Below are 23,865 nucleotides of genomic sequence, written 5' to 3' on the forward strand. Positions count from 1 at the left end.
AAAGTATCTGCAGTATGTTTGGACTTTATATGTTATATGTTGAAACTGCAGTGTTTTTGATGTCTTAAATCAGCAGAATGCCCCTTCAAATACAGGACATAAGATGTAACATGTATAACTTTTATAAATGAAAATAGGCTGCGACAAATTAGCAAACTGGAGGAGAAAATAGCAGCGTAACACTCTATCTTGGTCACCTCCCTAATGAATAAACAGGAGAGGAAAAAGGTTTAGGAACAGCTCTGGATTTGGAGAGGGAACACAAAGAGAGGTGGAGCACAGGGAAAAGAAACTCAACCTGAAAAGATGTTCTTTTCAGGGAGGAAGAGGACCTATGAGAATAAAATTAAACTAATGGAATGTATATAGAAAATGGGCGGAAAATACTGATGGAGGAAAACAGCAGAGAAAACAGTGCAAACAACATTAATTCATTGTTTTCAGACTTATGTGATTTATATGATTATTGTGTTGATTGGGAGACTCATTTGATTACATTAGAAACAAAGTGGATTAACGCGCATATTTGAAGTCAGTGAATCACTTATGATATGTATTAAGATTGAAAGCTACAAGCTAATGTGAAAAAGTCTTCTTAGTGCTATCAAAGCAGATAGAAGAAGCAAGCAATCCTAGTTGTGAGGATTGAGTATGAATACAAATCCACTCATTTGTATTCGTACTCAACCCCCTTTTAGTTATATTCACATTTACTGCGATATTATTGTTCCAAATAAGAAACAACAAAATCGCCATATCCATCTAGCTACAGCAGCACACTGTTCCCGAATGTCTACACTGTTGTATGTATCATAAAACATATACCATTAATAGCAGATAATGGTATAACAAAATATTTTAAGGTGATGACACTTTGTCAAAGACAAATACTTCATATAAGGTGAGCCCTTGGGACAGTGTAAGTTTTTTGTGCCATTCAGCCACATATACTTTTTTCCTCATTGCTCACATCGATACAATTCTATGTTGCTCTGTGGGGGCTATAGTAAATATAATTAGCTCATTATTTTCACAGTCGGGGACATCAACTATTGAAACTAGAGCTGCCTGAAACAACCCTAAAAAATTGATTAAAATTTCAGGAAATGTTACAACAGTAATTCGTGCAACACATAAGAGGGTAAAAATCAGGGAAATTGTGGTTGTGTGTTGGTGTCCACAGGTTTCAAGAATGGAAATGTGAAAGTGGATTTTTTTATTTATTTTTTTTACATATATTTCACAAAATTATATTTCCCACAGCGAGCTCCCCTTTAGTGTTTTGCTGTTGGCCAGGGACCAGCTCCACTGCAGCAGCTGAAGTCAGGGTGTCTTGAACAATGGTGGCTTTATTGCAGCTGTTTCCTCAGCAGCATTCTTCAGCCCAGCTGTGGATTTCAACCAATGATCTGCCTCTCTAAAGTCAAGGCTGCTGAGTAACACGAAGGGTGTGCTGCATGGCTGCTGTTCAGAGAACTGACATTACCGGCCAGACTGTAGCTGCCCACTTTATTTGGATGTGAATCAGTGCCCACGCGGCATGTATGAGGAGGATGTTATTTAAAAGAGCACACAATGAGATACTGTGGGAAACAGAAACTCAGCACCCCCTGGTGTCAAGAGGGAGGCTCATAGTACCTGTGTTATCTGTCCCAGTTCACACCGCAACAAACACAAATACACAATTACACATTCATAGAAATTGCTCTTGAATGGAAATGGTATGGCTGTAAATCAATGGCAGCCTACAAAAATATGTAGATATAGAGTTAATTCATATTTTATTATGTTTCTACTTTATATTTTTTGAAATAATTACCTTTATTTTTTAATGAACTTATAGTGTCTCTACGTTGTTTTCACACACTATGCTGAATTCTGTAATGCATTTTTTTCTTTTCTGCTGTGTCTCTGCACATTAAGGTCTATTTCAGTTATTGCCTGTTGTGAGATAGTATACAGTGTTTAGATATAAAGTAAAATAATTATATTGACAACAACAGGAAGCAAACAAACTGACAAATAAATGAATATACAACCTATTTTGGCTGTGATTGGACAGAGGACTGTGCGATGTTTTTTTTTTTTTTGAAGAAAGATAAAATAAATCCAAAATAAATAAAATACGTTCGACTATTTAAATATTGAACGACCTTGAACATCCGGAAATGTGATATTGCCTTCAAAATAAAAGAAGAGACATCCAAAAGGTATAACCATAGTTTTATTTCAAGGGGTAATGAATACAGTGAGACTAAAAAAAAGCTTTCTTTTCACTAATATTGATAATTTTCTGCCCGCTTTGTGTGGGCTAAACATTTTAAACGCGCTTTTTGCTGACTAACTTATTTTATTCTGAAAGTCATCGGTCGGAAGCCAACGTGCCGACGCAGCGCAGTTAACTTCTCCGGCTCATGTCGTGCACGCTTGTTAGCGCCCTGAGGCGACACCTGAGCGGCCCCAGGTGAGAAACCTACCTGTCGGGACGATGCTACGACGCCGGATACCGACAAGTTCACCGTCGCACTGAACCGGTTTTCCGCGCAGTCCGCCTCCGTTTGACCCGGTCCCGTTAGCTCGACGTCCAGTCATGTGGGTGTTCGGTTACGGCTCCCTGATCTGGAAAGTGGACTTTCCCTACGAAGAGAAGAGGATCGGATTCATTAAAGGCTTCAGTCGTCGGTTCTGGCAGGGAAGCACCGACCACCGGGGAGTACCGGGGAAGGTGAGTTCACGGTACCTGATGCGACGCTGCCATTAAGGAGACCGTGGCGGTCTGTGGTGCGTTCAGGGCAGTCAAGTAGCGATGAAACATTACCTCTCCGGCACCGTGTAATTTAGTGACTGAACCAAGTAAAAAGCAAATGACTTAAATCTGCGTAAACACAGTTAGATGCTCCCAAATTTGGCAGGAAAGTCTGCTGGCAGTGTCCATGCACTGTGTAAACACACCACATTATGCATACAGAGCACCAATGAAGCCACCATTAAAAGTCAAGTTATCACAGGAAAGGTAAGATCAGTGTTGTGGCTTTCAATTGTCATACATGAATTTTCTTTAATTTATTTCAGGGAATGTGTCTTTTAAATGATGACTACGGTCTGTTTTGTGTGTTTTACAGCCCGGCCGAGTGGTGACACTGGTGGAGGATCCTGAGGTAAGATGTCCCCCCTCCTAAATTTAATGGTTGACTGCATTATGTGTTGATGGAGATTTAACGTATTGTTATTTTCATTATTGATCGAGCTGAGAGTCTTCTCTTGATAAATGAATACATTCTTTCTGTACAACACTTGGAAACAGGGATGGGATATCCGTCACTGTAGCCCATGGTGGGATGAATGCCATCAAATGTGTCGTTTTGACCAAAACCTAAATCTCTGGAGAAGCTGCTTAGTGGATTATTGAAAGGCTATAAGTCAATTTATCATTGATTGGTTTCCATCATTTAGCACTTAAAAATGTAACAAGATGCACGCATCTTCATATACCTTTTTATTTGAAACTTAGCTTCTCTCAGCAACTGATGACAGAGATATTTATGATGTTCATTAAATTAGGTGCCACGAAGGTTATGTTGTTATTGGAGGAGAGACCATGAGAAGGGGCAAAGCAAACAAAATCATGCTTTATTTATACAATGATAATTAGATTGTCACCACCTGAGGATCATAATTCACCCACCTTGTCATTTATCACTGTATTAGTACGTACAATTAACAGAAGACAGACTAAAAAGGACAGAAAGATGGCAGGATTTTATACATCTGAATCAGAGGAAAGGACGGTGCCGTGTAATGTGACCTTGGATAAGGGATCATTTGTTGTAGTTGAAGGGGAAGATAAAGAGTGATACGGAGTGTGTCCTGTGATGTAGTGACAACATGATATGCCTCCAGAAAACCTGAATTTAGAGGTGACTGATGACTATCTTAAAACCATTATTGGTGAATTTGAAATAACCATTCATCATCTTTCTGAAGCGAGTCAGTTGCCACGATCTCATCCACAGGACACAAACAGAGGTCTGGCAAAATCTTAAGGTTGTTAAAATGAACACTGAAAATTAGTCCTGTTGATAACAGCTAGGATTGCTGCCCATTTTTCTTATTGATTACAGTGCTGATTAGTTTCTATTTTAATGAATTGCTTTATGGATTAAATATGAAATAAAAGTCCAAAAACCAATAACGTCTGAAAAGCTGGTGCCAGTGATGCATTTACAATTTCTTTTTTTTTTTTCAAGTCTTGTCTGTTATATAATGTGGAAAAGATAAAAGGACTTTTACTTCCAGAGTGTCAGTTTAGAGTTAATCAGTTTTCTTTTGAAGACATCCCCATCCTTTTCTCAGCTTTGCCTCTTTGTTTCCAGGGGTGTGTTTGGGGCGTTGCCTATAAGCTGCCGACGGGCCGGGAGCAGGAAGTGAAGAGTTACCTCGACCACAGAGAAAAGGGAGGTTATCAAGTCATCACGGTGACCTTTCACCCCCGTCCGCCTCTCTCTCCACCTCCCAACCAGACGCTGCTCTACATCGGTTCTCAGGACAATCCAGACTACCTCGGCCCAGCCCCTCTGGAGGAGATAGCCAACCAGATCATCAGCTCTACTGGTCCAAGCGGCCAAAATACAGAGTACCTGTTTCAGCTCGCTGATGCTTTGAGGACAATTCTGCCCGAGGATTCAGATGCTCACCTGTTTTCTCTAGAAACCTTGGTGAGAGAAAGACTACAAAGTGAGCAGAAACATTCACACACACAAACAGGTTGATTGTGATTAAATTATTAATGAATGATCAATGATATATTCAGACAGTATTTGGCAAATAATCTCAGGGTTTAAATTACACATGGAAACAATTGACATATTTATGTATTTGGAAAAATTTGTTGGAAAAGTCTGTTTCATCGATGTGTCACAAAACAATATTTATTGAACGCTTCAAAATTGCTCAAATTTGTAGAGGCATTGAAACTGGAATCCAAATTACAAATTGGTTGATCTCAAATGCTCTGAAGAAACACACAGGCTTACTCAGTGGACTATCCAACAACACAAGGAAAGAATGTTTTTAATGTGAATGACACATTTGGTCGGTTTTTTGTTTTTAAGGCTCTTAAACGTATGTGAAGTATGTGTGCACTGCTATCCCAAGTGGAGTAAAGTGGAGGGCCTATGAGAAGTTTCATCTTGTGAAAAAGATGGAATTAAGAGCATTTCTGTCAAGAGTTAAAACCACTGTAAACTCAATTCATTATTTCTGTATGACATTAAATATGTACGATAAAATACACAACAGTGCAGGAAAAATCTTTATGAAAGTTGAAGCGTCACACTCTGAGGTAATCTGATACCTCAGGATTGTTTGGGCAGGGTTTAATCAGATATGCTGGTGACGAGCAAATAACTTCACAGCTGTTATCACATTTTGAATCACGTGTTGGTAAGTCCAGATTGTTGCAAGTATCTCATACAAGCTCTTTCTGACTGAGCTATGTCCCTTTCAAAGTGTGTAGGAGAGCTCAGAGAAAAAGAACAGAGAGAAATCTCATTTGGTAGAATGTGCCACAGACAAGGCCGAGCTCAGTTTTCTATTGATTGGAAATGAAAGACTGGGGGGGATAAAAGAAAAGTACAAGAGCAAATAACCTCAACTTTGTCACCTTTTGTGGGAGGAGTTCATCATTTATCATACTTAAAAAATGGGTGGATAATCCAATTCTGATAAATAGTCGACATCTCTCTTCCTGATAAGAAAAGCAAATTTCTGGGATGGTTCCGTCGTCACATGTTGTAATCATGTAGTGAAGTTCCCAAATGCACTTTGTTTATCCCAGATTGTACATACCTTGTCTCAGTATGTGTACGTTGGTGTTACAGCTACTATCAGCTACTTTTCATTCTCCCAGCCCACATTTCAGCGCAGCAAACACATCAGTGTTTCAGCAGAGTGAACACATCAAAGTCCACAGCACTACATCAGAAAAATAAATAAATAAATAAAGCAACATACAGAATAAAAATGGTGACAGGTCTCTGCGTGATACCTTCCTTCTTTAAACACACACAGACGCTCATATATGTATCAGTCACAGCTGGTTACCAGTGTCTGTAGCATCTGTACGGCACAAAACTAAAAGTTCTCACTGTGGAAACGCAACAAAACGGCAATCATCTCGCCCACAATATGTTAGAACTCCCCGGCTTTGTGCTGCGCTTAATCTGCTATTAATGCCCACAGTGTGTGAAACAGATCAAATGTAGTTAAACTGCTATTGCGATCAGTCAACACCATGTGCAACCCCCCCCCACCCCCCCCTCTCACACACACACACAGGATGACATACATCTCATCTCACAAATAAAGTGAATTTATTTAACTGAACCAAGCTACTGCATCATACAACACAGTGGTTTGGAAGGTATGTGATATAACATTAATATAGCATTATATATTTTATTACTCATTATGTTGGTATGTATGTTTATAAATGTGATATACAGTGACATCAATTGAATTTAGATTCACTTATATATAGTATAATGAACATCATCACATTGTATGACATTAAAGTTTGCAGTATGTAGAATTATTCATGTAATTATATTATTTCTACATAAATATATATGCTTTTTAATGTAATAAAATAATGGACAGATCCAGCTTTTTACACATTATTTAAAAATCCTTACAAGTAGGTATATACAGTAAAATGCTTTGAAATTGTGACACAGATGTATCTGGCAGATGTGATTTTCTACAACAAAAATACATATAAATGGTGGTTATCTCTGAAGATGGCCACCTCTGAGGCTGTTGAGTTGCTTGGCGAGAAAAAAAATAAACATACTAATGAGGTTAGATGCTTGAAGCCGACGTGAACGGGACTACTTTCCTGCTGAGTTTACTAAAGGCCGACGTTGGCATGTGAGGTTATAGAGGCAGGGCTCTCAGCCACTGCAACATTATCGGATATTCTTTTTAACAGGCTGCACAGAGGACTGGAGTTCCCAACAGTGTTACGAGGTGGACATGGTCAGTCGGTCTGTAGAGGACCTGGGAAGGCAGCTGGCTGTTTAGGCGTAGTAGCAGGGTGACACCAGCAGGTCCGTGAGCACCAGCAGCTGATCGTCGGTGAAGCGCTGCCGATGCTCCTGCCAATTATCGTGGTGAGTACGCCTGAACTCAGAAAGAGTCTTCTTCACCGTCATCTTGGGACAAAAGCACACAATCAGAAGAAAACTGAATTACTGACACACCACAAAGCTCGCTGTCCTCTCCCTTAGGATAATTCCACATGCTGGTACTTAAGTTCACTACGTTTATTCTACTTAATAATTTCAAAGATAAAACATATTTGGTGATAATTTGTTGCTTTGTTTTCATGCTGCATAACAACCTGAAATAATTAAGATTGGCACAACCTCAACCTAGAACATTAAAGTCCTTGCTTATTACTGCATCAGTAATAATGATCCAATTACATGATTAAATGACAAAAGGGACCTATGGTGTGTACTTCTACTCATGATGCTTTAGCTATAGGTGTTAATCAGATTTTTTCATCCATCATAAAGTCAGAAAATTGGAAATCAGGCCAAATATGAATCAAATTATATATTTTTTTTCTTTGTGTCAACAGAAATATAATTAATAAACCATTAAAATGTTTGTAAAATTCACACAGATCAAAATTAAGAACCCATTCAGCTGCCCAGGTTTGTATTTATTGAGTCATAAATCAATCGTTAATATGTATAAAATGCAAATTACACCAATGTATCACACAATTTAGATATTGTTTTCCCTGAGACCTGAATAACAAGAGGCCTAACCCTAACCCTATCAGTTCTCCACTGTAAATGAGTAACATGTGACATATGTTCCTGTTTAATATATATATTTGTGTTCATTTTGGCTTTGAAAAGATCTTTTTAAACCATTTTTACTTCTAACCTGAATAAAAGCTTATTGTATGGATTAAACAGTACAACAGAAATTATTCCCATGCTCCTCTATCTCCCTTGGACTGAAAATGTACATTTAAAAGTGAATTAATTGTTTATCAGAATTGGGACATTCCCATTAAACTCCACATTAAACTCCCTCTTTGAGGAGGATTTTGATAGCTCCTTCTCTAGCTTCATTTAAAAAAAGTTAAGAGCACATAACAGCTCTTGATAACTGCCACTATCTATTCTTTTAATAGCAGTTACCCTTAAGTTTAATAGTGGAACTGGAGTCTGGCTGAATGTGACTTGCAAAGTAAATGTTTCCTGCTTGAAGCGGTAAAACAAAATTGCTGCCACTTGCTGATATGGAGATGCACAATGTGCAACACTGTGTAGAATCCAACGGCAGCTGACAATCTGTCCTTGCTTTGGTCTCGTTTGTTTACATTAATTAAAAACGAATGAGGTCACAATAATTTATTTATGTCAAAATGCCAGATATAACAATTTAAATAGGCAACAGAGAAATTATTCAAAGCAAAATAAGTTTGGAGTGAAAAGTTGGCATGGACGCAAAATCAGGGAGTTAAACTGATGAATACTATCAAATCAAATCAGATTTATTTGTATAGCACCAAATCATAGCAAAGTTACATCAAGGCACTTTACATATAGAGCAGGTCTAGACCAGACTCTTTATAAAATGATTTAAAGAGACCCAACAGATCCCCCCATGAGCAAGGAAAAACTTCCTTTAAGAGGCAGAAACCTGAGGGGGGGGGGCATCTGCCTCAACCGGTTGGGTTGAGAGAGGGAGGGAGAGAGAGAGAGAGAGAGAGAGAGAGAGAGACTATAACCATACCTAACTAACTATAACTATAAAAAGGATGTAGGGATGATTTAAACATGGAGTACGTACATTTTACATTATGGCCTTCCAAAAAATAAATAGATAAATAAATAACAATAATAAAAAAACTATTAAATGAGATTTTAAGGGAAGCAATCAGGCACCTATGGCCTGACAACCAAAAGTGATTGTAATTAAAGAATAGTTTCTTTTATTATTCTGCGATTGTTATGTAGAATTTCTTTCCAAGAATCTTTGTAACAGAAGCTAATTCATTTCCTTGCAAATGCATTTTTTAACTGTATTCAATTCTATTTTCTCTCTCATCTCTTTCACTTTGCAACAAGAGGAGGACTAAATTATTATCATCATCGGCTCCCATCACCGTAATGTATTATTCGAACTTTGCACTACGGATTACATTTTATGTCTTCTTCATGCCTGAAGTAAAGCCAAAGACACAATTTTCTCCTCAATTGGACAATGAAATTATATTCTTTCAGCTCAAACTGTGTTGAGCGAGCTGTTTGTATATGAGTTTGTGTGTGAGATGTGTGTTTGTATACCTCTATAGGCTGAGGGTCGTTGAGATGGCCGCTCAGGTCCATCAGTATCTGAGGCATCCAGTCTGGGACGTCATAGGGGCTTGAAAGGATGCACGCACTGAGGCCCAGCACTCCAGCATGGCGCCGCACCAAGTCTGTACACGCGCACACACACACACACACACACACACAAACATATTGATGTGCTCGTCACAATCACAGTAATACTTGCCCTAATACCCTTTCTTCTCCCAGGAGAATTGTGAACCTTGAAATAGTTATGGCCATTTTCACTCTCCATTTATGTGTGCGTGCGTGAGTGAGTGTATACCTGTGGAGGCCAGTTCTCCTCTGGCCTTGGGAAGGCGAGTCTGACTCAGCGTCTGGAGCTGTGTCTGCAGACTGGAGTCCAGAGGGAAGAACTGGCACTGCAGTAAACCACTGAGGGTGGTGCCTGCCATGTCCCTCACCTACAGGGAGTAAGAGGAGACGGAGGGGAGGGAGGGATGTGCAGGAAGAAGAGCGAAAGAGTCAGAGTTAAAAGAAGAAGCTAAAAAAAAAAGAGACCTGTAAAGATCAGAACCGACAGTTTTAGGGCAGTTTTTGGCGAGAAACGCACAAGCAATTTGTTCAAAATGGTGAGTGCAACGAGATCGTGGGAAAGCGAGGTGCATGGAACAGGGATGAGCAGATGAGGAGGAGGAGGGATAGATGCTGAGTTGAGCTGAGGTAAAATTCACTTGCAGTACATCACTGCCTTCCTGGATCACTTTGCTTAAATTATGAATAAGCACTGAGTGACAGCTGATGCACTGAAACAGACAATGATACAAGGCCAACACATTCACCAGCTGTACACTTACAGAGTATACAAAATATTAAGCACAGCAACTGTTTTTGTAATTCAGACATCTTGGTCGAAGGATAGTGCTTATCGATTTTCACCTGCACATCCAGATCAATGGAACGAGACAGATTGAATAAGGTTTTAAAAGCAAAGACATGAGTGAAACATATTGGCCAAAAGATGGCACGACTCAATATTCAAAGAGACCTGTGCACGAGTAATAAAGTTAGTTTTATTGAATTCGATAAAAACACATTAATAATTAATTAGCAGAGCAACAGTTAGCCAATATTAACAGTTAAAGCAAATGAGCACTGAGATAGTGGATCATTTTAAGCATTTACTGTGAAGAGAAAATACGGATTAAGATGTAGTGTGGAGAGTCTAGGGGACAGTAAGTGGCCATTTATTATCCCCTGGCAATTATACCTTGCGGAGCAGCGAAGGCTGTGTTAAACCAACACTTGCTGCCTTTTTGCGCATACATTACCTCGAGCTGCTCGTCAAGCAACAGCTGCATCACCAGCTTTCGGATGCGGAACACCTCAGCAGGCACGCTGAGCAGAGTAAACAAGTTGTAGAAAACCGTGATCTGGAGGTAGGTCAGCACTGAGAAGCGTGCATGCCATGATCTGCTGCCTGCCATCTGGAGAGAGGGGGGAGAGAACGAGGGCTGAGCCACAGAGAGACAGGGGAGGGGTGTTTGGTGGGCTGGGGTTCCTCAAGATCATGTTTTTATGCAACTAATACAAACAATTTGCTTTTAAAATTTTATTGACATTAGCTACTGTTTTAGTTATATGCAAGAGATGCATACAAACATGCTCACGATGGCAAGGCTAGCATTTTTATCTGCTGAATAATTTGTAGGTAGCTTAGTGTGTTAGAATAGGCATGCCAACATTTTCTCATTAGCCCCAATAACATCACTAAAAGCTGAAGTTGGCGATCACTCAAGCCCTGAGCTCCTCTGGGGACCATGAATGTCTGAACTGACTGGAATTACCATCTACAGAGTCACTTGGAGGCTAAAATCCGGTGATGGTTCCCAGCAGAATTCATCTGAAGCCTCTTAATAGGCAAAATTAGACAGGCAATGCCAATTTACACCCATCATACATCACAGAGGGAAGATGTGTAAGTGTGGGGGGCAATTTTCACAACAAATAGATCATTAGATTCAATGTAAACAAGAAGAATTAAGGCTTGTATTTGTTAAACTGTAGTGGGACCTCAAGTACTCCAGCACACAGATGTCAGCGATTTTACAGACAACACAGAATGTCTCAGAAAGCACCGATGTCCAGAGTTTCTGGGGACTTTAAAGTCATTTAAAGTGCTGCTGTAACCGGCTGTCCCAAACAAGCCCAGATTCAGAAGACTGTTTCCATCTTATATATACAGCATCACACTCAGCATATGAATACGATATTTAGAAATTCTCCTTGAATGCTCAGCAAGGGAAGCTATTCCTTTAAATAACTCGCAGACAACATGATTTATTTCTCCCAGGAGGTTAAAAACAATTAGGTTTGGGTGTCAAGGTGAAACCAAAAACTGTTGCATTGAAGCCCCCGATGGTAAGATTTGAGAGCAGACATCTCTCCACAGGGGTGGCACTCATACAAAACACACAGCAGAAACACTGTGAGCATCACCAAGTAAGCAAATTAAAATAGCAAAGGTTGTTTTTAGTCTAACAACACCTTGGGCTGCATTAAGCCAGCAACACTGACAGCAGGCAGGTGGGCCAGTGTGTATATATTTGTGTGTGTGTGTGTGCGTATTACGTCTTCCAGCGCTGCCAGAACCAGAGGGATGTGTTCGGGATACAGAAGGCCCTGGGACATGAGAGAGAGACACGTGCGCGCATCCTGCTTCATCTCATCATAGCTCTCATCAATCTCCACCGGGGCGATCTGCAGGGAGAGAGAAACAGTGAGAGAGACGGAGAGAGGTAGGAAGACACACAGTTACGCACTTTGAGTAAATGAAGAGAGAAATTGGGTTTAATGGGCAAGTAAGATTGAGTGGGTAATAATGCTGTTCTGGGACCTGTGTGTGTGTGTGTGTGTGTACATGTGTGTGCTCTTACCTTGAAGAGCAGAGGCAGGAGCTGTAGCTGCTGCTGAACAGGAGTGGTAAAAGTTCGCCCTGCGCTCACCATCAACCATTTTAACACTGCAAACGGGGCACACATAAACACACATGGACGCATCGGGGAGATTCTGAATTGCTGCCAAATAATAAAAAGAGCAGACTTGGTGCTGTGACCTTCCTGCATTGCTCCGGTAATAAAACACAATCTATCATGATTTAGTATCTAATGATTTGGATAATTTCATAACCAGATATTAATCTGTATCAGGCAGGGGGTAATAACAGAAACCGAAACGCGCGAATAATAAGACAAAAGATGAGATCTTTTGTGTGCCATCTTTGGCAAACAGGAATCCGACCACCTGAAAAGGTGCCAATAAACATTAAATATGAAAGTCGAGCTCTAAAATGAAATATCGTCCTCAAAAATAATGGAATTTTTTTGATCTCCCATTATTTCTCAGCTCTTTAGAGACAAACCTACTGCCTAGTCAATGTAATAACGTGCTCATGTATTTTGGCACTTCAATTTCAGGTACATTCTTTTGTAGATATGACTTTCTTATATGAAGGTCTGAACACAGTTTAAGTGGTTCCTGTGCTTCACTAATAAAAATCTGGTGGAAAATATTACTTTTTTTTTTGTTAAGCAGAAAGTACTGAAATATGCAAAGGCAGCATTTCTCATTAGTGTTTGTTTGTTTTTTAAGATTAGTTTTTTGGTCCCATCAGTTTACTAAAACCACCAAATCCTCCAAAGTGTGTCCTCAGTCGAAGCTTACTTAGATACCTCTGGTGATACTTGGCCATGTAGATACTTTTGGTTTCACGCTTTTTTAGCCTTACATGTTTCCTCAAGCAGTTTTGTTTCTGTTTAAATATTTTAAAATATTTTTTTTTTCAGTGCTGTGAGGACCAACTATGAAAATCCATTTCCAAATCTCCACAGTTCTTTGTCAAATAAAATAAAAAATATGTGCATGGTAACATACTGGACACACTGGGGAGAAGTGGTTTGAAACCAAAATGTGTTTAACCCTTTAACTGAATATTCACAAAACTAACACAATTTCTTTCAGTCCAATTGTAACTAAGAGAAACCTTTGTAGAAATGATGGTAAGAGGGGACCTGTATAAATGGTAATACTAGAGATCATTACTGTAACTTCCTTTTAAAGGCTTTAAATATCTCTTGAAATATCCTTTCATCTACGCCTCCAGATTTGAAGAGTGAAATCAATAAGGAGCCACAACTGTTCATTTGTTTCATCCGACTTCAGTGTGTCTGTTTCATCAAGAGTATGCTTGCATTTTCTCCCACAGTCGCAGCCTGTCCCACACCATGCCCATCCGTCCCACAGTTAACATCCACACTTTACCCGTCTTCAGCAGTTTGATGGCCTGGGTGCGCTCGTCCGTCTCCTGGGTGTTCTCCTCGTGGACGTGGTTGTGGATCTCTGGCTCTGATGTGAGGGGCTTGAGTCGTTCCAGGACCCGAGCGACAAATTCTGCCACGTGGGGGGAGAAGGTAGGCTGGGTGTTGGGCAGGGCCACGTCTATCATGAAGATATAGGTCAGGACACTGGAGAGAGAGCACGACAAAGGGAGGGGTGACGCAGGAGAGGCAGCGGGATTATGGAGGCGAAACAGAAAGGAAATGAGATAAAGAGAAGGAAGAGTCGCAAACATGTGACAGGAGAAGCTGAGACCATACAGACCAATAAAGAGGCTTAAAAGTGAGCAACCCAAACAGGAATAAGTAGATTAGCCTATTTAATAATGATTATATAATCCAAGCTCATTTTGTACCTGCCAATGCGCTCCCTGACGTTCTTATACACCTGGGTGAGTTTGGGCTCCAGGTAAGCCAGCAGCCTGTGCAGCAGTTCAGCAACTCTCCACTGCTGCTGGGCCAGACCTCCCTGAAGCACATACAGCAAACTGACAGAGATGAAGAGAGAGGCAGGATGAGGAGGTGGGGGTCACTGTGCTACTGCAGCACCTCAGCTCAGCATATGGCAGCTCAGGTTACTCCAGCAGCTTGAATTCAGAAACCTCAGAAATACCATGTGACATAAACACAGATTCTGTTTGTGGAGTTATTCATGCACATGGATGCACACACAAACAGACGTACCTGGCGTCCCTGAATGAGCCGCCCTCTCCGCTGAGTGGGCTCTCCATCAACATCTCAAACAGCCAGTGGAGCTTCCTGGGGTCCCGGCCCTCCTATTGGACGGCAGCCAATACAAAATAGGCTCATTTTAAAACTACGATATCAGGTTGTAGTGGCACACTGAGGCACAGCAGACACATATTCCCATCCTTTTACTCCCACTGCAGACAGAAAGAAGGTCCTGGTCCTGCACCATGTTTTTTTCTATTTTATGTATTAGAATTTATGTAGATAAATAATAAAACATACCTTACATTATTTACATACTGTATTATCCTAATTATTATTACATCTGGGGTTCTGGACCAATGTAACTGCATGGCATTTGGTGGAAAATTTCAGTCTGGACCAAAGTGAAGGACCAATCGACATTGGTGCTGTGCTAAAGACTAAAAATAACAAGAAAGAGTATTTGTTCTGCAGATGTTTTTTTTTTCAACGTCCAATTTTGTCCTGCATGTTTGTTTTCAGATCTTCACTACCTTTTACATGGAAATACATGAAAATAAACGCATTCTCAGATGTTTTTAAAGGAGCCCTGAGCTGTGCTTCGTATGGAATATCTGTATGCGTGTGACAGACTCACACTGGCAGTGGCGATGCAGGTGCCCCAGTCTGTGTAGGTTTCCTCTGTGATGTTGGTTAGTGCTGTTCTGATCAGAGGACACAAAAGCTGCCATAACCTGTCCACCTGAGCACACACACATACAATAATGAAAGTTTTTATTAATATTGACTTTTCTTATCAAAAAAGTAGTGCAGTGTATATTTGTTTCTGTGTGTGTGTGTGTGTGTGTGCGTGCACGTCAGCAGTACCTTGCTGAAACTCCAGAGTTTGCTGCCTCTGATTAGTCCTGCAGTAATCTCACACACACAGCGCTGGGAGCTCTCGTGGGGGTCGCTGGCCAGCTGCTCTAGGTGAGGCCATAGTAACGGCAAGAACACATCACCATAGTTACGAAACAGCCCCTGTCAATCAAACATGAGCATGAATGTTGGTTCGACGTGGAGAAAACAAGACACCCCCCCCCCCCCTTTTTTTTTTTTTTTTTGGGGGGCAGCCAAAGAAAGACAGATTACAGTCATTTCTTGAAGCAAGTGAACTGTCAGCTGACTGACGGGGAACAATGAATCACAGCAGTCGATGACACAAATTCCAGCTCGGCAGAGTGCAATTTGGCCTTGGGAAATGACGGTATGCTGTGTCACTTCTTTGTGAAAGATTTGTCAGATCGATTTAGGCTGAGAGTTTAAACTGCACCTTGAACAGACAGAAGCGGCGGGGGTTGAAGCTGTCTTTTCCTTTCCGATCCTCCAGAGAGAGGAACTCTATTAGCTGGTCAATAAACTCTGGGTCCGAGAAATATTCAAAGATGACCTTTTCACCCTGCGTGGCACACAAAGACACTGAATGTAATAATAGTAACATTGAGGTGTCAGTGAAAGATGTGGTATGAGCAGTTTAGGCATGCACCTCACTCATCTTCTCATACGGCAGGTCATCTTTTGGCTTTTCAGAAGCTGCATAGATCATCATTTCTCTTAAAGGAACAGGAGACAAGGAAGGGGTTGCTCTGATTTATAGATAACAACATCCGGAAAAAAATACGAACACAGAGTCTTCAAATAAGCAGGAAGGATAAATGAATGATTGGAAAGTCAGTTAGTCAGCAAGCCATCCATGCACAGGCTGATAGCCGCTCTACCTACACATCAATGTGTATATCTAGGCCAGGCTGTAAGTCATTTTGCCTTATCTAGGCCAGGTTGTGACAGGAAGTCAGTACAACATCCTGTCAGATGTAAAGGTAGAGACAGAGCCAAGTATCAAATCAAGTAGACAGTTAAGTCCGTCAGCTTTTTAGCTCAATCCAACCAAGCAGTTAATCAGCCTCCCACTTTCTTAATCCTCAACCTAAACGCTCTCTCCATCTCTTTACCCCGGCCATGAGTAGTAGCCCCAGTGTGTTTTCTCCACATAGTGCTGATTGTCCCACTGGTCCTCACTAACAGGCAGGTTGTTGCTATCGTACTGCAGCCAGCGATTCCCCTCGCGGTCACCTACACGCAGACCATCAGGTTCCTCTTGACCACCTGAAAACACAACACAAATTCAGATTAGAGCAGAGCAGAGTATTCTGTTCATTTAGTTTCATTTCACCGGGAAATTACTAAATTAGTCTGTAATAAAGATGTTTTTCCTTACGGACACAACAACTACCTATAGTTATAGTTATAGTATATATGATTGCATGTGTCGTGCGTGTGCATGCACACTGACTGAGCACTGATGGTTTCACTGCCACTTTCTTTCTTGGTCTTTTCATCTGCTTTAGGATGCCAGCCATTGCTGAGATTGCCACCTGAGCGAGAAAAAGAATGAAGCTGCATATTAGGAGAGAAGTTTTCCATTTTCCTTACTGTTCCCAGAGCTGACACCACAAGTGACCCCCGGCTACAATTACACCCAGACCTACAGGTAACACACTTTAATTGGAGCCCCATGAAAACACAGTGGCTGCTCCGGGTTTCAGCTAAAGGACCTCAAATATTAAAAGAGTTGTCTTCATCTGTGTCCTGATCGAGATAGCTGGCTGGAATACGCACTGCTAAGTCTCTGTTTTTGCTTTAATCTCCTACATTGCAGCTATGATTGCTTATACTTCTCAGGCTGTTCAGTTACTTGAACCTGCCTTTTCTCGCACAGTCCCCTTTGGCAAATCGATGTCAGTGATCAATTGATCAATTCATGTCTGCGTTGCTGCACTGGGCGTATTATGCTTTTATTTTGCACCTTGGCTGCAAAGACAATTTTACAATCAACTGTACGCTTGGAAAAAGACAAATGACAATTTAAATCCCAGCTGTTTCCCTAATCAGTGCTACACGCTGATTTTACACAGATGTTGACCATGTTTTCACTCCAGAAAAGGAAAAAAAAAAATTAAATAAATAAAATATGAATGGTGGGGTGAAGAAGCGGTGAGCATACTAAAAAAAGGCTTGATTGTTGAGTGTGCTGTTGATGCATACTACTGTCTCACAATACAATGCACTAATTGTGCTGCCTGTGCCAACTCCAAAGATGCTGATTGGCTCTCTCTCTTTCCAGAGCATGTGATTATTTTACAAAGCCCTACTTTGATAAATTGGAATATGCAGGAAATCTTTCAAAATACTGTGTGCAGCTTCTTCTCTTTGCCTCACAGCTTCTTGACAGTACGTCTGCAACTCAGAGACTGAATGTGAAAACAGAAACCTAAATGTACACGCTTACAAAACAAACACTGAATGTGTGACATATTACTCCGCATAAAGGCCATTCTCCACTCAGAGCTGGGGTATGCAAACAAAATGTTGAGGAGGCCTTGGAAATCGGAAAAAAGTCCCAAATCTTTAGAAATGCATTTAGCTTTTGCTTTATGGAGTTTCAACAGAAGGCACGATGTGACACCCAAATGTACATCTATTTTAACATTTCCTGGTATGCTGCCCTCCTGCGTACTAACTGCACGAACAGTGAACCATAGAAATGATTATGTAGTAATATAATCCGGAAACAGAATCTGTATTTAAGCCATATGTCCAAGTAAGTCGAATACCATCAGTGAAATTTCTCTTTTTTTGGCAGTCTTCTACCCTGAGGCTTGGTGTGGACTGAACATAACAACAGGAGAAGTTTTCGCTGTAACATCGAAATGGACACACGAGATGCACACGTAGCAGCTGACCTTGCGTATGCTGATGGAGTCGTGTATGAGGCTCTGTGTGAAGTAGAGGACGGCGTCAGGGGGCAGCGGGTGATCGTCTCTCAGCAGGAGAGACAGCAGGTCAGTGGCCATGTGTTCAAATTTCCAGGGCCTTTAACAGAGGGAAACAGACCTGCACATTAGGAACGCTGAGATAATGTTAGTGAGAAAACAACAGGAAGTTTAAATGTATAAGTCCAAAGTTGTACAGCACAGGAGAGGGAAAATGTTGTTGCAACTGCTACTTGTTGGGGCCCCTTGTGTCCCTTTTTGTACTGAACTAATACTGCATGAAATTACTATAATTTGCATGAATGCAATATCTTTTTCACACACATAAGAAGAGCATATAAAAATGAAAAACCTACAGGTCTCTGTCTTCAAGGCAATCCAAGAGGTCATTGACCAGTTTCTCATATTTCCTTCAAAAAATAAAATAGCTGTTACTCATTGATATGATGAGCATTAAATAGTAAAAAAAAATGGTTTGGTGCTCCTACCTTGAAGCAACTACATTTTTGATTCGCTGACGCTTAAGCCCCTCTTTCACTTCTTCTGGACTTGGTGCCTCTAAGCAAGGCATGGGATTTTGAGACCGTGTAATTTGATTGGCAATCTCTACACATTTCTCCGACACCTAAAAGTATAATTGGACAAAAGGGGAGCAGTGGGAAACTAAAAATAAATAAATAAATAAAAAAGGATCAAACGAACAGAAAATATTGTTAACGGGCATGTTGCTCACTGTAAAATAGATCCCGATGGTGTCGTGCTGTCGGTGGATCCTGTCAGTGACGTCGTCGAGCAGTTGGCCAATGGAGGGCTTCTCCAGGGTCATTGAGGGTGACAGGCCGCAGCGGACCAGAGCGGGCCACACCTCTCCCACACAGTCCCAATCCCTGACACTGGCCAAACAGACTCCACTATGCATGCCCAGCAGGCAGTAGAGAGCACCCTGAGCAACACACACACACAATAAAAACAAAACAACAATTTATTATTACAGGGAATTGAAGAGACAGCTACGGTGATATAAACATTCAAAGAAAAAAGAAAATGGCTGGTATATATTTGCAGCTCAAACAATCTGCATTCATGCAATCCTTGCAGTTCATAAAGTCAGGAAATGTCAGGACCACATCGTATTGATGTATTTGGCATTTGTGTTCAGGCTGCCATCAGTGAAGTATTTCTCCTGAACAACAGTAATTAAAATGCCACAGCATGATGTGAATAATAGAAACCTGGGAACCAGACATAAACCTCACTGATCTCAGTAGCTGCACTGGCAGCATATTAATCCAGTCGTTACAGATAAATAGAGGTTACATGAATGTGTTCACTGTTAACTACACAGAAGAAATGTTTTCTTTTCTGCTGTGCAGAGGCTGCGTAATGACACTTATGCCTGTTTAAAGGTGGTTAAAAACACATCACTTGATGAATCCTCCCCTGACAAGTGTCTTCTGGTAAAATCGCTGAGTCATCCTGCATGAAACAGCTTCTCTTGTAAATGTAAACAATAAGTCTCAAGCCATAAATCTGTCATCTTGTATTTTACTATGAAGCAAAAATCATACATCTCACACGTGTTTTCATGCGGCTCCCTCAAGGCTTTTGAGAGATTTGGTGTAAGTAAATGTAAATTCCCTGACCCCATCACTGCCGGTGTCCAATCTAGCCCTCGGGAACGTCAGGGTGTCTCGGGCTACCCGACTCTGCCTTCAGTACGAAAGGCAGGGAGGGCCCACACTTCAGCACCATGGACAGTGTTCAGTGTGAACAACCGTGTGTGTTATTGTGTGTACTGTTTGTGTGTCGGAGTGTGTATGTGTGAAGAACCTTGAACTGCTGTTCGGTGCTGCTGGTGTTTCGTGGTGAGAGCAGTTGTAGGATTCGAGGAATTAAGTCTCTGTAGGAAAAACTAAAGGTTCCCAATGCGGTTGTCAGCACATTCTGGGCCCTGCTGCGTACCTGCAAAGGACACACACACAGATGCACAGATGTACATACATAGAGTTAATTAATTTTTATTTCATATGAGACATTTATGTAAATGCCGTCAGTGCAACAGGATATTGCACCAGCAGATGCTCTGATTGTATTTGTCTCATTAAAAGAAAGGAATGGCTTGATTAATGCGTGTTTGTCAGTTTTACCTGGCTGTATGTGCTGGTAGAGAGGAGCAGCAGATCACAGAGCAGCTCCTGATGAACCACTTTATATTCACTGCCCTCAACGACGAGCTTCCTCATCTGTTCAAACAGAAACGCAGTCTTCAAATATTATGAAAACAGCAGGATATGTTTTATTTTACGTGCGTGTGATCACAGCCCCGCGTGTGACCGTGCACAGAGCACGCATCCTGTCAAACTAACCTCATGCTGGAGTAAAACCCGGTCAATAAGCAGAGCTCTAATGTGCTGCTTTTTCCCATGAAGCTGCGGGGGGAAAAAGCAGGCCACATACTTAAATCACTTCACAAGTGACTCATTGACAAGTGACAACAATCAGCGGCCTTGTATTTTTCTGTTTTTCCCCAACTCACCCTGTTTTCCATGGACTTCTTGACAAGAGTGAAGCTTTTCCAGCGTGAGTCAAACTCCTTCTTGTGAGTGCCTCGGAAAAACATGAGGTCACTGATGATCTGTTGTCAAGACAGTCAGAAAAGGGGCTCTGTGAGACCTTCGTAGATCTACCATAGAGTAAAATCAAAGCATAAAAATAAATAAATAAATAAAACACAAGGTCTGCACACCTTAATGGTGACAAACAGTGACTTCGTGTCATCCTCAGAATGCTGCAGGATGTGATCTGGGTGGGAAGATATGGAGACAAATTAATTGCACATTACAATCACATCCCAAATGGAGTGAGGCGTTATGAGCTGGAGTGTAGCAGAGTTAAAATCTTCACTCACGGAGCAGCAGTCTCATAGTTTGGCAGATGGACTCTCTGTAGTTCTCCCGTGAATCATCTGGACGGGAGGAAACACACAGATGTCTCGTATGGACACAGAATACAAGATGAGAGTCCTTATTGCCCAGAGAAACTGCTGGGAGAGTGACTTATCCGTGTGTGTGTGTGTGTGTGTGTGTGTGTGTGTGTGTGTGTGTGTGGGTGGCTGCGTGTGTGTGTGGGTGGCTGCATGTGTTTTCTTACTGTAGTCGACGCCTATATATAGCTTGATCTCGCATAGATCCACCATGCTGGGCACCCTGAGAAGAAGCAAGATATAAGGTGCAAAATGTGCCTGAAAGTGTGTGTTTATAGTGTGTATTGTATGTGTGTGAGTCACTGCAGGACTCACAGGTCAGATACGTGTGGCCCATCCAAAGGGGGCAGCACGCTCCCGGCTCCAAGAAGGCAGTGCTGCACTATGGCCAGACTCTGCAACAGCTCCTCCCTGTGAATCAGGCTGCACATTACATTTGTTCCATCGCAGTGTGTGTGTGTGTGTGTGTGTGTGTGTGTGTGTGTGTGTGTGCACGTTGATCTCTTGGGCTGCTAAATTAAAGTTTTCCCTGTCTGAGGCTTCAACAAAGACAATAAGACGGATATAAAAAACAGATGTTAAACTTGAAATCCCCCCCTCCTCCTCTTTTTTTTTGGGGGGGGGGGGGGCTGCAGACATATTTCATTTACCGGGAATGACTGGTGGTGATTCTCTTTGTTTTATTTGCGCACTTGCCTGATTACATCTAAAATTAGACACTAAGAAAAAGACACCGAACCTGTTCATTGGCTGATCTCCAGAGACGTGGCCCTTGATTCGCTCCAGCTCTGGGTGCAGGAGGCAGGACAACAGCTGGAAAACAAAGTTCTCCTCCTCCATAGTAGGCACGTGCCAACACACACCCAAGCCTGCCACATCTCCAGCTCTGCCCCAGTCCTGCAGAGAGAAAAGAGTTGTAGAAAGAGAAAGCAATGCTGCCCCTTTTCCACTGGAAACAGCTGGCAGGAAAACCAGAACAATCAATCCACCTCAAAACCTCAGAGCAGTGTCGTTGTCTGGTGTTGGATCATATGAAACACATTTAAAGAGTAAGGACTAAACAATGGGGAGAAGAAAACACATTTCACAACATTCTGACAGATGAGACCAATTTCGAAATCACGTGCAAATAAACTACAGAATCGATGGCCATGAACTGGAGATGAAAAAAAAAAGAAAAGAAAATTAAGCAGCAGGGGAAAAGAATCAGTGATCACTGGCACCTCGACTCGTTTGAGGAGCTTGTTTAGAATAGCAGAAATATTTTGTTAGTTCTGGAGAAAAAAAAAATATTCTTGAGATGCTTTTCTTGTGGAGGACTAAAGAAACACCGCAGGGCAAGTGGCTCAGTTGGTTTCCTGCTTCCAAGAAATAAAACAGACAGAATGATATCTTAGCCTGAATTTAACAACCTTTAAAGGAATGTTATCCAACGTTTATAAGAAGGAATGAATGTTTTTTTATTCCTCTCTATCAAAAATAAATGCCCTGTTTACAGGCATTGAGTATATTTGGTCTGATGTGGCCAGTTCATTTTCTTATGAACAATCAGGTTTTGCTGCTTTGAGGTCATAATGTTTAAACTGTGGTAATGAAACTCTAAGTAGGAAAAAAGCATTCCTGTGATTCTGAGTCTGAGACATCAGGAACATCTAAAAATAACTGCAGAAATGTTAACAAGCTTCTGGCTCAATGGTTGTTAGCTACAATCACTATGAGCTCATTTAGGTTGTTTATTGACAGTCCACTATCTTGGACCAACGTATCAACACCCCCGAATCAGAGCAAAGGGGCGGTGGTGGGGGGGTTCTTATTTCCTGTTCTCCAGCTGCTCACATCGAAATGCAGTATTAGGAAGTGGGATAATGAATTGCGATGCCAACCAAATATCAACCTTGACAAATGTGAAACTACTGCAGCAGCTTGTCTGTCAGATTCATCACAATGTGGCAAAACACAACAAACTCCACTGCCAAAAATAAATTAGCCACTATGTACACAACATCAGGCTGAATTAATGAAATGAGAATGTTATCACACCATGAGGTGTATGGATAATCTGATAAATTTATGAGGTCGATATTTTCCAAACTTTTTGACTCCTGACTCTTTCAAATGAAGAAATATCTTTTTCTTCTCAGATTGCTTCTATCGTACGGTTCGTACAAAGGGCCGTAATAGTCTTTTGGGAAAAAAGAAATTATAGACACAAGTTTGAATACATATTTTTCTCTGACCCCCCCAGATTTATCTTGTGACTCTCCTGTGGGTCTCGATCCCCAGCTTGGGAACCACTGTCTTACATGAGTGATGGCATCTTTACAGTTTAAAGCCACAGACGCTGTGCGTTTCTGTGATCGATTTTTTTTCCATTATCGCCATTTTCCCCTTTTCCCTTATCTACCACTTTCTATCGTTGCGTTCTCCTCCAGCAACACAACTGTGCGCAGTTGTGTGCAAAGAAAGCAACTTGAAATCAAATTAGAGTGTGGCATCAGCTCTGCTGTCCCAGCAGTGTAACCATTTAATTTCAATTTGATAAATACTTTCTAATTGTCCTCATGGAAACGGAAAGGCAAGTGTGCTTTGTTACAAAATTTGTAGCATCCCATTTAATCTTTCTGAAGCAAAGAGCAGCTTTAAAGATTCTA

The 23,865-nt window shown here is 41.2% G+C and overlaps 2 protein-coding genes across 4 annotated transcripts in view; one reads left to right on the forward strand and one right to left on the reverse strand.

Moving 5' to 3' along the window:
- Positions 1–2,389: 2,389 nt before the first annotated feature.
- On the forward strand, positions 2,390–7,662 carry chac2 (ChaC, cation transport regulator homolog 2 (E. coli)). Of its 3 annotated transcripts, XR_003842261.1 has the most exons (5): positions 2,390–2,725; positions 3,123–3,158; positions 4,374–4,715; positions 6,989–7,169; positions 7,643–7,662. XR_003842261.1 is itself a non-coding variant. In XM_029528323.1 (4 exons), exons 1-4 carry the CDS (start codon positions 2,591–2,593, stop codon positions 7,049–7,051), a joined length of 576 nt encoding a protein of 191 aa, XP_029384183.1. In that variant the 5' UTR covers positions 2,390–2,590; the 3' UTR covers positions 7,052–7,175. The 3 variants fall into 3 exon arrangements, 2 of the variants coding, with proteins under 2 accessions (XP_029384183.1, XP_029384184.1); XM_029528323.1 differs by lacking the exon at positions 7,643–7,662 and having other exon boundaries at positions 6,989–7,175; XM_029528324.1 differs by lacking the exons at positions 6,989–7,169; positions 7,643–7,662 and having other exon boundaries at positions 4,374–6,048.
- Positions 7,077–23,865, reverse strand: part of psme4b (proteasome activator subunit 4b) — a 31,144-nt gene continuing 14,355 nt past the window's right edge. The window contains exons 20-47 of the mRNA XM_029528364.1: positions 21,954–22,111; positions 21,530–21,625; positions 21,382–21,437; positions 21,140–21,196; positions 20,978–21,033; positions 20,768–20,866; positions 20,598–20,660; positions 20,379–20,474; positions 20,062–20,193; positions 18,965–19,174; positions 18,720–18,856; positions 18,588–18,641; positions 18,202–18,331; positions 16,752–16,833; positions 16,411–16,564; positions 15,945–16,011; positions 15,732–15,857; positions 15,287–15,439; positions 15,057–15,161; positions 14,432–14,523; positions 14,104–14,235; positions 13,674–13,876; positions 12,290–12,375; positions 11,985–12,113; positions 10,685–10,840; positions 9,679–9,817; positions 9,369–9,502; positions 7,077–7,211 (exon numbers count right to left, since the gene is read on the reverse strand). Of these exons, the coding sequence (XP_029384224.1) occupies positions 7,077–7,211; positions 9,369–9,502; positions 9,679–9,817; positions 10,685–10,840; positions 11,985–12,113; positions 12,290–12,375; positions 13,674–13,876; positions 14,104–14,235; positions 14,432–14,523; positions 15,057–15,161; positions 15,287–15,439; positions 15,732–15,857; positions 15,945–16,011; positions 16,411–16,564; positions 16,752–16,833; positions 18,202–18,331; positions 18,588–18,641; positions 18,720–18,856; positions 18,965–19,174; positions 20,062–20,193; positions 20,379–20,474; positions 20,598–20,660; positions 20,768–20,866; positions 20,978–21,033; positions 21,140–21,196; positions 21,382–21,437; positions 21,530–21,625; positions 21,954–22,111 (3,237 nt within the window). The remainder of the gene's footprint in view (positions 7,212–9,368; positions 9,503–9,678; positions 9,818–10,684; positions 10,841–11,984; positions 12,114–12,289; positions 12,376–13,673; positions 13,877–14,103; positions 14,236–14,431; positions 14,524–15,056; positions 15,162–15,286; positions 15,440–15,731; positions 15,858–15,944; positions 16,012–16,410; positions 16,565–16,751; positions 16,834–18,201; positions 18,332–18,587; positions 18,642–18,719; positions 18,857–18,964; positions 19,175–20,061; positions 20,194–20,378; positions 20,475–20,597; positions 20,661–20,767; positions 20,867–20,977; positions 21,034–21,139; positions 21,197–21,381; positions 21,438–21,529; positions 21,626–21,953; positions 22,112–23,865) is intronic.

This window comes from Echeneis naucrates, chromosome 19, assembly GCF_900963305.1.
Source record: "Echeneis naucrates chromosome 19, fEcheNa1.1, whole genome shotgun sequence".
Classification (NCBI taxonomy): Eukaryota; Metazoa; Chordata; class Actinopteri; order Carangiformes; family Echeneidae; genus Echeneis; species Echeneis naucrates.